Source organism: Coffea arabica, chromosome 3e, assembly GCF_036785885.1.
Source record: "Coffea arabica cultivar ET-39 chromosome 3e, Coffea Arabica ET-39 HiFi, whole genome shotgun sequence".
Taxonomy (NCBI): Eukaryota; Viridiplantae; Streptophyta; class Magnoliopsida; order Gentianales; family Rubiaceae; genus Coffea; species Coffea arabica.
The window spans coordinates 48054393-48068520 of record NC_092315.1 but is presented as its reverse complement, the minus strand read 5'-3'; the positions used below and the strand labels follow the sequence as shown (position 1 = coordinate 48068520).

The following is a 14128-nucleotide window of genomic DNA, read 5'->3' as shown; positions in this document are numbered from 1 at the left end:
AAGGACAGTTTTATATTTCACGTGAGTTTTAAAAAAAATAAAAAGTCAATAGCACTGCAATTAACAACCAAAACAGTACCATTAGCATTTTCCAAAGAAAAAATAGTAAAAAAAAAAAAAAGCCCTCTTTACTGCCTGGTAATCGATTAATTAATTTTACAAGTTACGAAAAAAATTATAAATCAAATCTAAATTTTGGGACTCTTAAAATGAATGAGAAAAATACGAAAATGATTAACCAATTCAAGAAAGAAATTTCCTTGATAATGGTAAGAGACATGCAACTAATAGTTGTTGTGGATCAACGATGGACGGTACAAACAAATTTGAAGGGCAATTGATTACAGCCGGGATAAAAAAATATTTAGCCAAACCAAAACTATTTCTAAGATAACTTTGCGAAATTCCATTTGCTGGTTTTTGCAAACTAGTTGAATTGTATTTTGGATAAATTTAAAATTCATTATATATTGCTTAAAGAAGTCTTATTATTATTATTTTTTACTACATTATCTCTAACCTGACAAATGAGGGGGGCAAAATGTATATATTTAAAACTTAGGGTGGCAAACTGTGACTACTCTATACTTTCAGAAGGGCAAATTTTTGTTAACCCCAAACTAAATGTAAATTTTTTTTTTAAAAAATGTTATTAGTTTGATATTTTTGCATAGTTGACAATATAAAAGGGATGTATATCCTTTAACAATGAAAGGAAAATAACAGGTAATTATAGATAATGTCATTACAATCACTTTTTTTTTTGATATTTTTATTTTTTGACTAGTCGTTATCGAGAGTTAAACATATATTTTTAAAATTAAGGATAATAAAATGTGATTATTTCTAAAGTTTAGGGGGCAAAGTGTTATTAGTCCCTATATCTTTCTGCCGTGGTACTCTTCTAAGCCATGAATTGAGCCCAATTTCGAGGCTAAATTCATGATCTTATTTTACGCTAAACCCCAGTGGGGACCGTCGAGTGCCCATTTTGTTTATTCACATTTTTCTTTTACAAAAACAATAATTTTACAACAAATTGGGATAGAAGGACAAACTTTGGCAAATATTCAACCATAGCTTTAATTATAAAAATCAACAATTATTTCGATCTAAAGTTCAAAGTACAACAACAAATAATAAACCTGTACTCGTGTACGTACAACATATAAGTTTTAAGAATGGGATAATTTCAGAAACATCCCTTGAGTTTTTTTTATCAATTTCACTTAGCACCCTCTTAATTTTGAAAAATATCACTTGCATCCCTTACGTTTAACTTTTTGTAACACTGTCAACCCATTTCAAGATGTATTATTTAAAAAAACTAATTTTTGGATAGAGAAGATGCATTCATTTAAAAAATGCCCCTTGCTGTCCTTTTTTTTTTTTTCCAAAAATAGAAGTATGTAATAAAAGTTGAAAATCAAGACAAATTGTATAAAGGTGTAATTTCAATAAACACAATATAATAGTTGGTATTTTTGACATAAAAAAAATTGGTTTTAAGAATATATTCAAAGTGTTTTCAAGACAAAAAAAAAGATTATTCCTTTATCGTGAAGTGTTTTTGGTCAATTTGAGGAGTTTTTCAAATTCAAATAGTTTTTAATTCTTTTAAAATTTATTGTTTAGATTGATGGCTTGAAAACTAGCAAAAAAGATAAAATGTTCATGTTTACAAACTCATTTGAGGGTTTGTCAATGAGAAAATTTATTTTTTAATTCAAAAGGTGCTTGTGGATGAATTTAAAGATTTATGAATTATGTGCAAGCTTTTTGAATTTTCTATTTTTTTGTCTATATCAATGGCTTGGACAATTTAAATTCTTAACTATATATTTAGAAACTTATTTGAGGTGCTTTTAAAGTGTAAAACGTTATGTTCTTCATTGTAAAATTCTCATATAACTTTTGGATTTTTTACTTAAAATTTTATTATATTTCTCGTGTAGACTAATAACACGAAAATTATTAATAAGTCTTTCAACCTTATTAACATCTTGTAATTCCTAATCAAAAACTTATATCAACTCAGTTTTCAAAAGTTAAGGGATTAATTAGATTTGTTATGGAACGAAAATGATTTACAAGAAAAGGATAGTATTGGAATGGAAAAATATATTCTCTATCCACTAATGAATTTTTTAATAATATATTTTGAAATTAATTAAAAATGTTACAAATGGGCGTTGGTGAAATTACCACAATACCCTGTTAATGACCAACAATTTTCAGAGTGAATATCACTCACATTCCAAAAAAGATATTAACAGATGATTAAAGTAATAGTGAATATCATTCACGTTCAAAAAATAGAAATACATTTGAGTTGAGTCGAAATTTGAGCTCAACTTATAATAATTGAGTTTGAGTTCGTTGAATTTTTAGTTGAATTTAAGTTCTAACTCGTACTTGGGCTCGTGTCTCATCAAATCTAATTGAGTTCAACAAAGCTCTTGTTTAATTAGTTTTATTTTCGTTAAGTGCTTTATTTTAATTTTCAATCTCCCAAAATCCCCCTTAATTGAATTTGCTTGAAAAGAAACAGATTTTTCTTCTAATTCCGGCGAAGACAACCCTAATTACCATTGTACTCGTTTACATCTTTTAAAGTAGGAATTTATTATTGTACAGACACGACACCTGTTAGAGTAGCTACACATTGAGTGATAAGCTCCGAAGAGTTTTGTGCCTCTTTCTTGCCTGTTGCATTTTTTGTTAGAGTACTAGGCCAATTATTTGAAATAGAAAAAGAAAAATCAACAATTGAATAGAAAATAATATCTAGCATGAACAATGAGCAACGCACAAGAATTAACGTGGTTCGGCTTAATCAGCAAGCCTACGTCCACAGAGAGAAAAACTTGTTCTTACTATGAGAGAAAAACACCACAAGATTATAACTTGATTCTCAAGCTCCAACTCTTGTATAACTCTCTCGTCTACTAAGAACTTTCTCACCCCTTTCTTGTGTCTATTTGTAGTGTGCCAATCTACCTATTTATAGACAACATTACTTGGTCAAAAGGTCAAATAATAATTGGAAACCGATACTAATTCCTAGATGCATATAGAGTAGGAAATAATATCTAATTCTAAACCAAATACGACTTTCCTTGACTACTATTTCAAGTAACTAAAACCAAGTAAGAAACTAGTTACTTTCCACACCAAATAAGGATCTTGACTAAAAGAAATTAAGCCAATTTCCTAACATTTTTCAGGTTAGGATCGGAAGCCTGCAAAACAATCAAAATGCTAGAGTTCAGTTCGGTTGATTCAGAAAAGCCAGAACTAGAGAGTTGAATTTATGGCAACAATCAGTCTTACAGCTGGAACAGAGGAATCATCTGAAGGAAGCTGCTCATTTGCATAATCAATAGCCTCCTCAAATCTTCTCAAATGTATTCTCCCCACCTTTAAGCGAGGACATGGCCTAAATGATTAAAAGCAAATTCGAATTATAATTAATAAATGCTAAGGAATGAAACTTCAACTCAATAAATATTCATCTGCCAACCAGAAACCAATATAACAAATTAGTGATGGCAGTGCATTGAGAAAAACCGACACTGTAGCTTAAAAACTAAAGGTATGTACTTTTGGGATCATATCAGAAGCAGCAGCCCAATTAGATCTATGTAAACTAAACAGAAGGGGTCAGTTCAAACATAAAAGAAACATCATCCTAATCAAAGCCTACCAGAATTCAAGAAGTTTCTCCTATTATGCAATATCGTGTGACAATTGGTGTGTAAACGATGGTGTCCTTTGTCCAATAACACAAGCTATGCCTCCTAAGACTCTAGAAAGCATCACAATGGTACATTTCAGTATGGCTCCAATTATAATGAACAATGGAAGCAAAGAAAAGTTATGGTCTAGTAACTAGTGCAAGAAAATCGGAAAAGGCCAGATTCTTTCACAATCAAAAGACATGTTTACGGCCAAGTAAATATAAAAATCTTAAAGAGCAAAAGATAAACTGCAGGCATAGGGTAAAATTTCACAAACACATAAAAGGACAGGAAAATGCCTTGTTCTTAGGCCAATTACATGACTCAAGCATACTAGATTGCAAACTTGCACCAACTCCTTGTACTCTTAGTAAATTGGATGGAGGCAAGAAAAGAGTTCTTGGAGAGAGAATGCTTATGTTTTACCATATAACTCCCTTATGATTTAGTGTTTTACTATATAATCCCCTTATGATTTTCAAACTATATATATAAATTTCTGTGATTAATAAATAATTTTCAACTTTACATAGGATACTTTTGACATTTTAGTTTACTCCATTATAGGATACAAATTCCATTATTTTGACATTTTTAATCCAAATCATGAGAGCGTTATATATAATTTTTGAGACCATATGAGAGGTTATGTGATAAAACACTAAATTACAAGAGGGTAAAGTGTATTTTGCCATACTGTTGTGTTCATATGGTCATTTCTTTCACTACTAATAAATTTTTTTTTGGGGCTAAAGAAATGGGCCAAACAGAGACTACATGTACCTGACAAAGACCAGAAGTTAACTGATTATATGTACTACATTATTGTGATTTTCATAGGACTGAGCAAGGTTTTTTGTATGATTTTCAACATGCAATATAGCGTGGATTGTGAATCTCTTGGTAGGATATTATTGCAAAAGGTTCTTCGATAATTACAGTGAGGTTCAATAGCATAGGAATCAATATGTTTGAACCTTAAATATTTTATGATCCCAATTCAAGAGAACAATAGTTTTCTATAATTATTTAAATGCTTTAGTGAAATTTATTTTTACCTGAAAGAAGTGCTCCACTAAAAGTCTAAAACGTCTACGTTCAACTGAAGAATGAAGGCTAAAGGCTCATATCTCATTTCTCTGAGTAAACATGAGAAAAGAACTTCATAGTGCAAAGAATTGGTAAAGAAATGTAACATTGCAGTATTTTTATAATGTAATGTGTATGAGATGAAAAAATTATTAGAAATTATGTTCATAATACAAACTGAATCATATTTGAAATTATTATTATTATTATTATTATTATTATTATTATTATTAGCAAATTGTGTTAGTCCAATGGACCTATTGATTTTTAGTTGAAACTCTATTGAACTTGGATTCTGTTTGATAACATAATTTAGTACTTAAATTTAATCGGTTTAGATCTTAACATGTTCAAACGAGTTTGATAACTAAAACTAGAACATATAGATTAATTAAGTGGCACTGAATTTCCTTTGTAAAACTTGTTCTAAAAAATAAGTGATAAGTTATTCACTTATCACTTCATGTAATATACATTTAAATGTATTAAATTTAGTACTTAACAATTCAGTAACTTAATGGATTTATATTTCAGACTTCAGATTTTAGTTTCCAAATTTCAATTTTACCAAACGCATCCTTAAAGAAAAGACTTCTGGTCTCTAAATCGAAGATTGAAGAATGCTATGGATTGCTCATCTCTCCCCACCTTACTTGAAAGAAAGAGGGAAATAAAAATCTTAGTACAATTACTTAATTTAACGGCTTTAGTAAGTTTTTTGTTTTATAGATTAGGCTCTTGACATTAGCAAGATAAGATGGAATTTGCACATATCTTTAAGAATAATATTAACTCTTAACAAAAGAATAATAATACTAAGTCATAATCAAGTTCAATTGTTGGCAACTCTAGTTGTTAGAACTGTATGACATTTTTGTTGAACTTCAATGGCGGCGCAGGAGAATTAGAGAGGAGAAAATTTATAATACGACCTAATATTGGATATTGCAGTTTAATTTAAAAATTTGGGAAGAGGATGACTAATTTACTCAGGTGGCGTTTGGTTCGCACATCGGAGTCGGATTCGGATTCGGAATCGGATATTTTGGATTTGGAATAAGGTCATTCATTCCAATACATCTGTTTGGTTCAAGTACCTGGAATGTGTATCATTACTATAGTTGATGTTTGGTTCGTCGGCTCTTTCGAAATGGAATATAATAAATATATTATAAAGCACATCGTAAATGATAATCATTGGCTCTTTGTAAATGGGATATAAGAAATTTTCACTAATTAAATATATTAGTATAAAAGTATTAGTAAATTTAGTATAACTAATTAATAATTTCTATTAGTAAACATATATAATTATTAGTATAATTGATAATATCAATTTATTACATAAATTAATATACATTATATAATAAATATAATTAATAATAATATTATTATAAGTTTGTAACTAATTAAATTAAATATTATATATAAAATTAAATATAAATATACAAATGTTATAATATAAATATATAATTATAATTATATAATATATACAAATATTAATTATACTGATATTTTATATAAATATAATATATATTACATATTAAATATAGTTATTATTATATATTATTATATTTAAAATAATAATAATTATTATTATTATATAACTTATTAATATTATATACATGTATATATTATAATTATATGCACATATAATATACATTTATAAATATACATATATATTATAAATATATTATTATATAATATTAATAAATATATAATATATATTATATAAATATAATTATATTTAACTAAATAATTATAATATATAATTATATAATTATATAATATCATTATTATAAGTTTGTAATTAATTAAATTAAATATTATATATAATTAATTATAATTATACAAATATTATAATACAAATATATAATTATAATTATATAATATATAAATATTAATTGTACTAATATTTTATATAAATATAATGCATATTGATATTAAATATAGTTATTATTATATATTATTATATTTAAAATAATAATTATAAATATAATTATAATTATATAATTTATTAATATTATATACATGTATATATTATAATTATATGCACATATAATATACATTTATAAATATACATATATATTATAAATATATTATTATATAATATTAATAAATTTATAATATATATTATATAAATATAATTATATTTAACTAAATAATTATAATATATATTTATATAATATACTAATATTATAATAAAATATATAATTATAATAAAATATTATAATAAAATATATTTTATATATGTATATATTATAATATAAATATAAATATATAATATATATAAATATTAATTATACTAAATATTATGTAATTATGAGATTTTGGAATCACACTTGGGTTTTGGACAAAACCCACCAACTTACTAAGGAATGGTGGAATGCTAAATTATTAGCTATCATTCTAAAATTTCAATTCCGGTAGTAGTGAACCAAACATGAATCATGGACTTTATTCCAATTCTCCATTCCGAAACCCTTTTACCAAACACCACCTCAATACTGATGAAAATTTTATAAAATATACTCCTATAAATTGGGCAAATTGCCTTGTGCTTGGCTGGCTCCTTCCCTACCCAAAACTTTCTTGATTCCTTGTTAAATAAAATTTGGTACAAGTGGAACATTTGATGGCTGAATGCAGATAATGTCAGACGTCGTTTCAGTTGTATTAAGCACCTACTTTTATGTAAAAGCCTTTAACAATAAGATCATCATTTAGATTTTACTGTCATGATTTTGCTGACAAACCACTCGATTAAGCAATTTCGCAGTATCAGGCAAAATTGATAAGCCGACAGAGATAACAAAAAATGATTACTTGAAGAGGAAAAGTAACAAGAGTTCTAAGTTCTCTCTATCAAATGTCTAACTAAAAATGGGTAGGAAATCTTACAAATATGGTCTCTAGACATATTTTTACTCCCCGCAAAAGATGAAGAAAAGGTACTATCAGGACTTGTCACATTCTGATACACCAAAAGTATGAAATGCCATCTTAAAAGTGTTAATTCTTCACAAAATCTTCATAAAAGTGTTAAATATGCACACATCTACTGAAAAGAACGTTTTGCTTCCTCTTCTTTGGACCTTTGTGCAATTCAAGACTTCTTGCATCGACGTTTCTTATTGCTCCAAATTGATTGTTTATCCAATTTATTGTCTCTACTGTCACAAACATCCAACTCTTTTACCAACAAGTCCATCAGTCCAGTTTGCCTAAAATCAGTTCAGCAATCAGCAAAAGAAATAAAAAAGTTTTGGTAATTGATTTACTAAACACATATCAACAAAGCAGATCAGAAATTGTTAAAACTGCCCTAAGGACGTACAAGCTAAATTATTACCTTCCTTTCTGCATTCTGACCAGCAGATAACGAAAAACTTTATGTTTGGGAAACGTGGGGAGAACCACCTATTGGTGAAGCCTCCATCAAAGCTGATGCTATCTAATGAGCTAAATTAACATCATTGATAACCGCCTTCATCTTCAAACCTGTCTAGTCAGTGAAAATAACTTCTGGCCCCTGGCAATCTTGTCCAACAACATGAGGTCTGCTTTCTAAGACTCTGGAAAGCACCATCGCAATGTTACATATTTGAGTATGAATTCAGTTATGACAGCCAAGGAATGCAAAGAAACGGTATGGTCTAGTAACCAGTGCAAGATAATGCAAAAAAACCAGCTTCTTTCACAATCAAATGACATGAGCTCCGAGTAAATGTAAAATCTTAAAGAGCAAAAACTAAGCTATATAGCATAGGAGAAACATTCAAAAACACATGAAAGTGCAGAAAAACACCCTGTTTTCTGGCCAATTGCATGACACAAGCATACTTTGATAAAAACTTGCACCAATTCCCTTGTATTTTTAATAAATTGGGCGGAGGTAAAAAGAGTTCTTGAGGAGAGAAGCTGATGTTTGAGCACCATCATACCTCCTCAGCTCTCCTTCTTCAACAACGATGGGAAACAACATGAACATGATGTTTGAGCACCATCATTGCCTTCTTGTTCGCTGTCACTGCTTGTCTGCAAGGTAACAATACAATAATTCTGCTCACGGAACAGAAAAGCAAGGTAATTGTGATGTACAAACTCCTCAAACTTGTGCAAGATGATAAACAACCATCCCATATTATTGTCATTCTTATGAAGCATGCATCAGCGATTGGAAGGGGTGTAGGTTTGCAGCACTCTAGTCCCTCAACAAACATATTTGAAATTCAGGGAGACTGATATAATTTTGTCGCAATAAGAACACAGAGTCCCAAAGAACAGCAAATTGTATCTTGAATTTTCTTCACAAATGTTTCTTGATTAGCTTTAATGTTGTCCATTCAGACTGGCAATATCAGTGACAGAAAAATTACAAATGCATCCATGTACATCTAGCATTGCACATCCAATGAAGCATTTGCTAACACATTCAAACAAAGAGGCTAATTGTGTATGCACCGTTGCTAATATTTTTGTCCTTGGCCAAATAGCAGGTAACAAGTTCAAGTGTAAGGAATTTTTAAGATATTCAAAACCTTTCAGTGGTTCAGAGAGGCAAGGAAATCAAGAATTTTGATGTTCTTCCAATTTGTTCAAAACCAGGCTTTGTTAAAACTAATCTTTGAAGAGAAACCAAGGTCTGCCCAAAAGAAGAGAATTACAGAGGATGACTATATAGAACTAGTGAAATTTCGTAGAAGAGACAGAGAATAAGAAACTAAAGAGCAAACATATGTCAATGAGATGCAGATACAAAAAAAAAAAATTTATATACATATATATATATATTTTATGAATGTGAACTTTAGATAGGAAATCTTACAGGATCACTTGAAATCTCATCACTTGAAATCTCCTCCTTTAAGTAGATGCCTCTTTGGGGAGTGTACCGTTGTCTTAGTAGAGGACACTGATAAACTTCAACACGAGTTAACTTGGTGAGGCGTCTCATGGTGGCCTCGGATGGTAAAGATTGAAGCTTTTGGCAAGACCATAGCCATAGGGTTTCAAGAGACACAAGGTTTCCAATCCAATCCGGTAGCACTTCTATTCCTCCAAAGTTGTCCAGACTTAGTGAAGTGAGGGTAGTCAAGTATTGAAGCTGGTGTGGCAGGGAGTCCGAGTGAGGCAAGCCTCGTAATTCAAGCTCACGGAGTGTTAATGCAGATATTAAGCCAGACCAATCAAAATCATCCATTGAGAAGTCATTTGAGGAGAAGGAAGCGATCCACAATTCTCTTAAGTTGGTGGCAAAAGAAGATCCATTTAACCTATGAAGGATCAATTTGGGACATCCGACTATGGCTAAATCCTTGAGAGAAGGCGTCTCCTGCAAATTATGCGACAACGACACCAGATTGGGGCACCTCACCACCCGTAGGGACTGCAGAGACAGGCATGACTCGAACATTTTGTTGGGTATGGTGGTCAACCCATCGCAACCACAAAGCCTCAATCGCTCAAGATGGGATAGGGGGCATTTCTGTCCATTTACTCCCAAACTAATTAATCTTGGGCAATGTGAGATGCTCAAATCTCTCAGCATGGGAAAGACATCTGCTTCTGCTTCACCTGTTATTGACCTCATTTGGTCTGCTTCCTTCCACTCTACCAAATTCTCCATATATTCTACATAGAGTTCTTCAAGGGCCGGAAAGAATTTTCGTCTTCTAGTGCTGCTCCCTGATGCTTGTGATCTGCCCTCCCCCTCCTCCTCATTAGCAGTAATACCATAGAATTCATCTCCAACAGATCGAATGTTGTCCAGTCTTTTCAAATAGAGACGTTTGAGGGATGGTAGTTGTCCTACTGTAGGGAGTTCACTGCATCTTTCGCAATCTTCTATTTGCAACTCCACCAATTTTGACAAATTCACAAACCATTGTGAAAATTTATTACCCATAAAATATCGAATTTCCAACTCTTGCAAATTTTGGTGAGGTTGGAGACCTTCCAACACATCCTCATCACAGTTATCGCTTTTCCGATCCCCACTCTTCCATTCAAAGTCCAACCGTAAGTGAGACAGACTCGGCTTTTCAAACAATTTTGCTTGTTTAGCTGCTTCTTTGCCCTCTACTAGTCCAAGATTTCTGATCTCCAATGACCCTTTAAGATATTTCAAGGTCCCAAGCTCTTCGATACCACAACCCCTCTCTTGACTTACATTAAAAAACATGAGAGTTTGAAGACAAGCCAATCGTCCCATATGCATCGGCATTTTAAATTCTGCATCATCATGGTTGTAGTTTAGATGACGCAAGCTGATCAAATTGCTCATTTGGTTTGGAAAACCTCCTTCAAGTGCATCATCGCTCATCGTTAGTGTCTGCAAATTATATAGCTTGCAAAGAGATTCCGGCAAACTGGTGATTTCAGAATATGAAATATTAAGCAACCGTAAGTGCAGTAGTTCGCCAATGGAGCTTGGCAAAAACGTGACATGTTCCCCTGACAATTTTAGAACATGCAAGTGCTTGAATCTTGATAACATGTCGGCAGATATGCGACTCTCTAGATGGAGAAATAATGTACGAAGTGATGCTGATTTATTCCTTCTGACATTTTCTGCCATTTCTTCATATGAGTTTAATACAAGGTAGCGATCTTGGTTGCTGCTTTTAGGATTGAGAACAGATTTTGCAAAATCATGCACGAGATCATGCATTTTATAATATGTTCTCCACGACTCTTCTACTTTTTCCAATAAGGAATTTTGTAACAAAATCCTCAAATAATCAGCCCCTATTTCCTCCATCAATCTTTGGTTTTGGCGATCTGGTTGAACAAAACCTTCCGCCATCCAAAGCTCAATTAATAGATCTTGTTTCAAATCTGTATCCTTGGGGAAAATTGAACAATATGCAAAACATTTTTTAACTGATGCAGGTGACAAATGATCAAAACTCACCTTAAGTATTTGATCAATCTCGCTTTGATATTCGTTTGTGTGACTCTCCTTCATGATAGATTTCCACTCCTCTTTCTTCTTGTTAACCAACAAACCTCCAATTAACTTAGCTGCCAATGGTAAGCCATCACATTTTCTTAAAATCTGATTCTTTATTGCTTCCAATTCTGTTGGTACTTCTTCCCCTGCAATTACCATTTCTTTCAGGATAGACCAGCACTCATTGTCTGGTAGCTTTCCTAAGAAATAAGGACCACCATTCATCTTCAAAGGTCTAGACACAGCATTTGCCACTGGTACCAGACGAGTGGTGACAAGACACCAGCTTCCTTTGGTTTCGTTGAGTCCCATCAAAGTGTTGAAATAGTCATCCCACAATCCTTGTTCATGATCCCACACATCATCAAGAACAAGGAAATATCTTTGTCCCTTGAGCTTTTCTCCAATTTTTTTAACGATAACATCCCTGTCATCCACTTTGACTTCTTCTCGTGTCAATTGTACTAAAATGAGCTTGAACAGCTCCATTATCTTAATTTGTTCTTTAGCCACACAAACCCAAATTTTTTGGCCAAAGTGCCCATCTATTTTTGGATCATTGTAGACTAATTTCGCTAGAGTTGTTTTTCCCAAACCTCCCATGCCTGTCATGGGAATAACCGAAAGAACCTTTTCAGATGGACTCAATAACATGTCCACAATCTTTGATTCATCGTGGACTCTTCCTACAACATTTGGAACAAGAATAGAGTCGGTATGTCGGCTTGTTGTGGCTCCTGCAGCAGCAGGGAGTGCGGCTTCAATTTGGAACCGGAAGACCAGTCCCAAGTCATTTGCCTGCCGATTGATCCTTTCTAGGTTCATGTTGATCTCCCTAATCTTTGAAGCCAACCTTGAACGAGAACCAATTGTATTAAAGTATGAGAAGAAGAAACATACCTTCTTCTTGAGTTGATTTCTATACTTCACCTCCCGATGAAGAGTTTCATAGTTGAGCTTGTCCAGCACATTCTCCACTTCAAAAAGCTCTCCTTCAAGCTGCTTGAGCCAATTTTTCACCCCTGGGATATGCATTTTCCCGTCGGCATCAGCCAAGATACCTCGGATGGTTTCAGCAGTGTTGCATAGTCTCTCCAACTCCTCTCTGAATCCAAGAACCAAACTAACACGATCAGCGGTGAGGGAAATAACCGTCTCCAATGCAACCTGAATAGTAGCGCTTATAGCTGCATCGGCCATTTTTCTTGCTTGGAATTAAAATTAGAACAAAAGTATTCTAGTATCAATTCAGGTGATGATATGGATGCTTTTTGCAATGAGATAAGAAGAAATTGTTCAGCTTCAGCAGCTAAAAGCAAAAAATGTTTGGAGAAGAAAAGAATTTGAAGTGCTTCTAAGATAAGACTTCAAGTGCTACTGCTTTATTCTACGGTGGGAGCCTCAAGGATTGATAAATTAAACTAAACTGTAGTAATAATCCTAGTAGGTAAAGAAACTTCTATTACAAACAAACAGGGAATCTTCCTTTTGGACCAGCTACCTTGCTTCTTGGCTGGTTAAGAATAGAGACATAAAGTGGATGGTATATAGGTTTGCATCTCAGTTATCAAACTTGTGATCTCAAGTTACTTGAACATATATTTTCTGAAGAGAACAATCATCAAGGAATTGTAAAATAATCATCAGTAATTTGTTTCTATTGTAAAATTGTTCAGAATTGATCCATTTGAACTTCGCAAATCCAAGGATTTTTTGTCCACTTTCACGGGGAATTGGTGTCGCATTTTTGACCTACAATCCAATTTTCTTTCCTTTTCCAAAAAAAAAATGGTCACTGAAGTCTGGGGATTAGTAACCTGAAAGATGCATTTGCTTCGATCTTGACATCAAAGGGGCATCAACAATTACATATTACTTGTTTTTGTGGAACTGTTTCACTTTGATAAAGAGTAACTTTTGTGTTACATATGTCTCGATCTCGGGTAAGGAAAGACAGAATAATTACTTGGCATAATTGCTTGAGATAATTTATGGCCAAGATTAATTAACCATAATGTGATGACTCTCATTTGCATATTGATTACAACACAAATTCAATGAAGCAAAAGAAATAAACAGAGAGAGATAGGAATGAAGGATCATAAGCAGAGTAGTTACACATTAAGTGATAAGCTCCGGAGAGATCTGTGCCACATTGCTGTCTCTTGCTCGAGCCTGCAAAACAATCAAAATGCTAGAGTTCAGTCCAGTTGATTCAGGAAAGCCAGAACTAGACAGTTGAATTTATGGCAATAAACAATCTTACAGCTAGTGACGGAGCCAGGATTTTTTCCTTTCCGGCCCGCCGGGGGGGGGGGTGGGTGGGGATTTTTCCGAACAAAAT

The 14128-nt window shown here is 32.2% G+C and overlaps 1 protein-coding gene across 4 annotated transcripts; it reads right to left on the bottom strand.

Moving 5' to 3' along the window:
• Positions 1-7638: 7638 nt before the first annotated feature.
• LOC113737013 (putative disease resistance protein RGA3) lies at positions 7639-13266 on the bottom strand. Of its 4 annotated transcripts, none has more exons than XM_072083588.1 (4): positions 9658-13266; positions 8774-8891; positions 8182-8404; positions 7639-8053 (listed from the first exon to the last, which is right to left on the bottom strand). In XM_072083588.1, exons 1-2 carry the CDS (start codon positions 12982-12984, stop codon positions 8778-8780), a joined length of 3441 nt encoding a protein of 1146 aa, XP_071939689.1. In that variant the 5' UTR covers positions 12985-13266; the 3' UTR covers positions 7639-8053; positions 8182-8404; positions 8774-8777. The 4 variants fall into 4 exon arrangements, with proteins under 4 accessions (XP_071939689.1, XP_027120060.2, XP_027120061.2 ...); XM_027264259.2 differs by having other exon boundaries at positions 8774-8867; positions 9658-13194; XM_027264260.2 differs by lacking the exon at positions 8774-8891 and having other exon boundaries at positions 9658-13221.
• Between the last annotated feature and the right edge of the window lie 862 nt (positions 13267-14128).

Coding starts and splice junctions, on each gene's coding strand:
- LOC113737013 (XM_072083588.1), bottom strand. CDS start 12,984: ATGGCCGATGCAGCTATAAGCGCTACTATTCAGGTTGCATTGGAGACG. Junction 8,892..9,657: donor ATGAGATTTCAAGTGATCCT/GTAAGATTTCCT, acceptor TTCCGTGAGCAG/AATTATTGTATTGTTACCTT.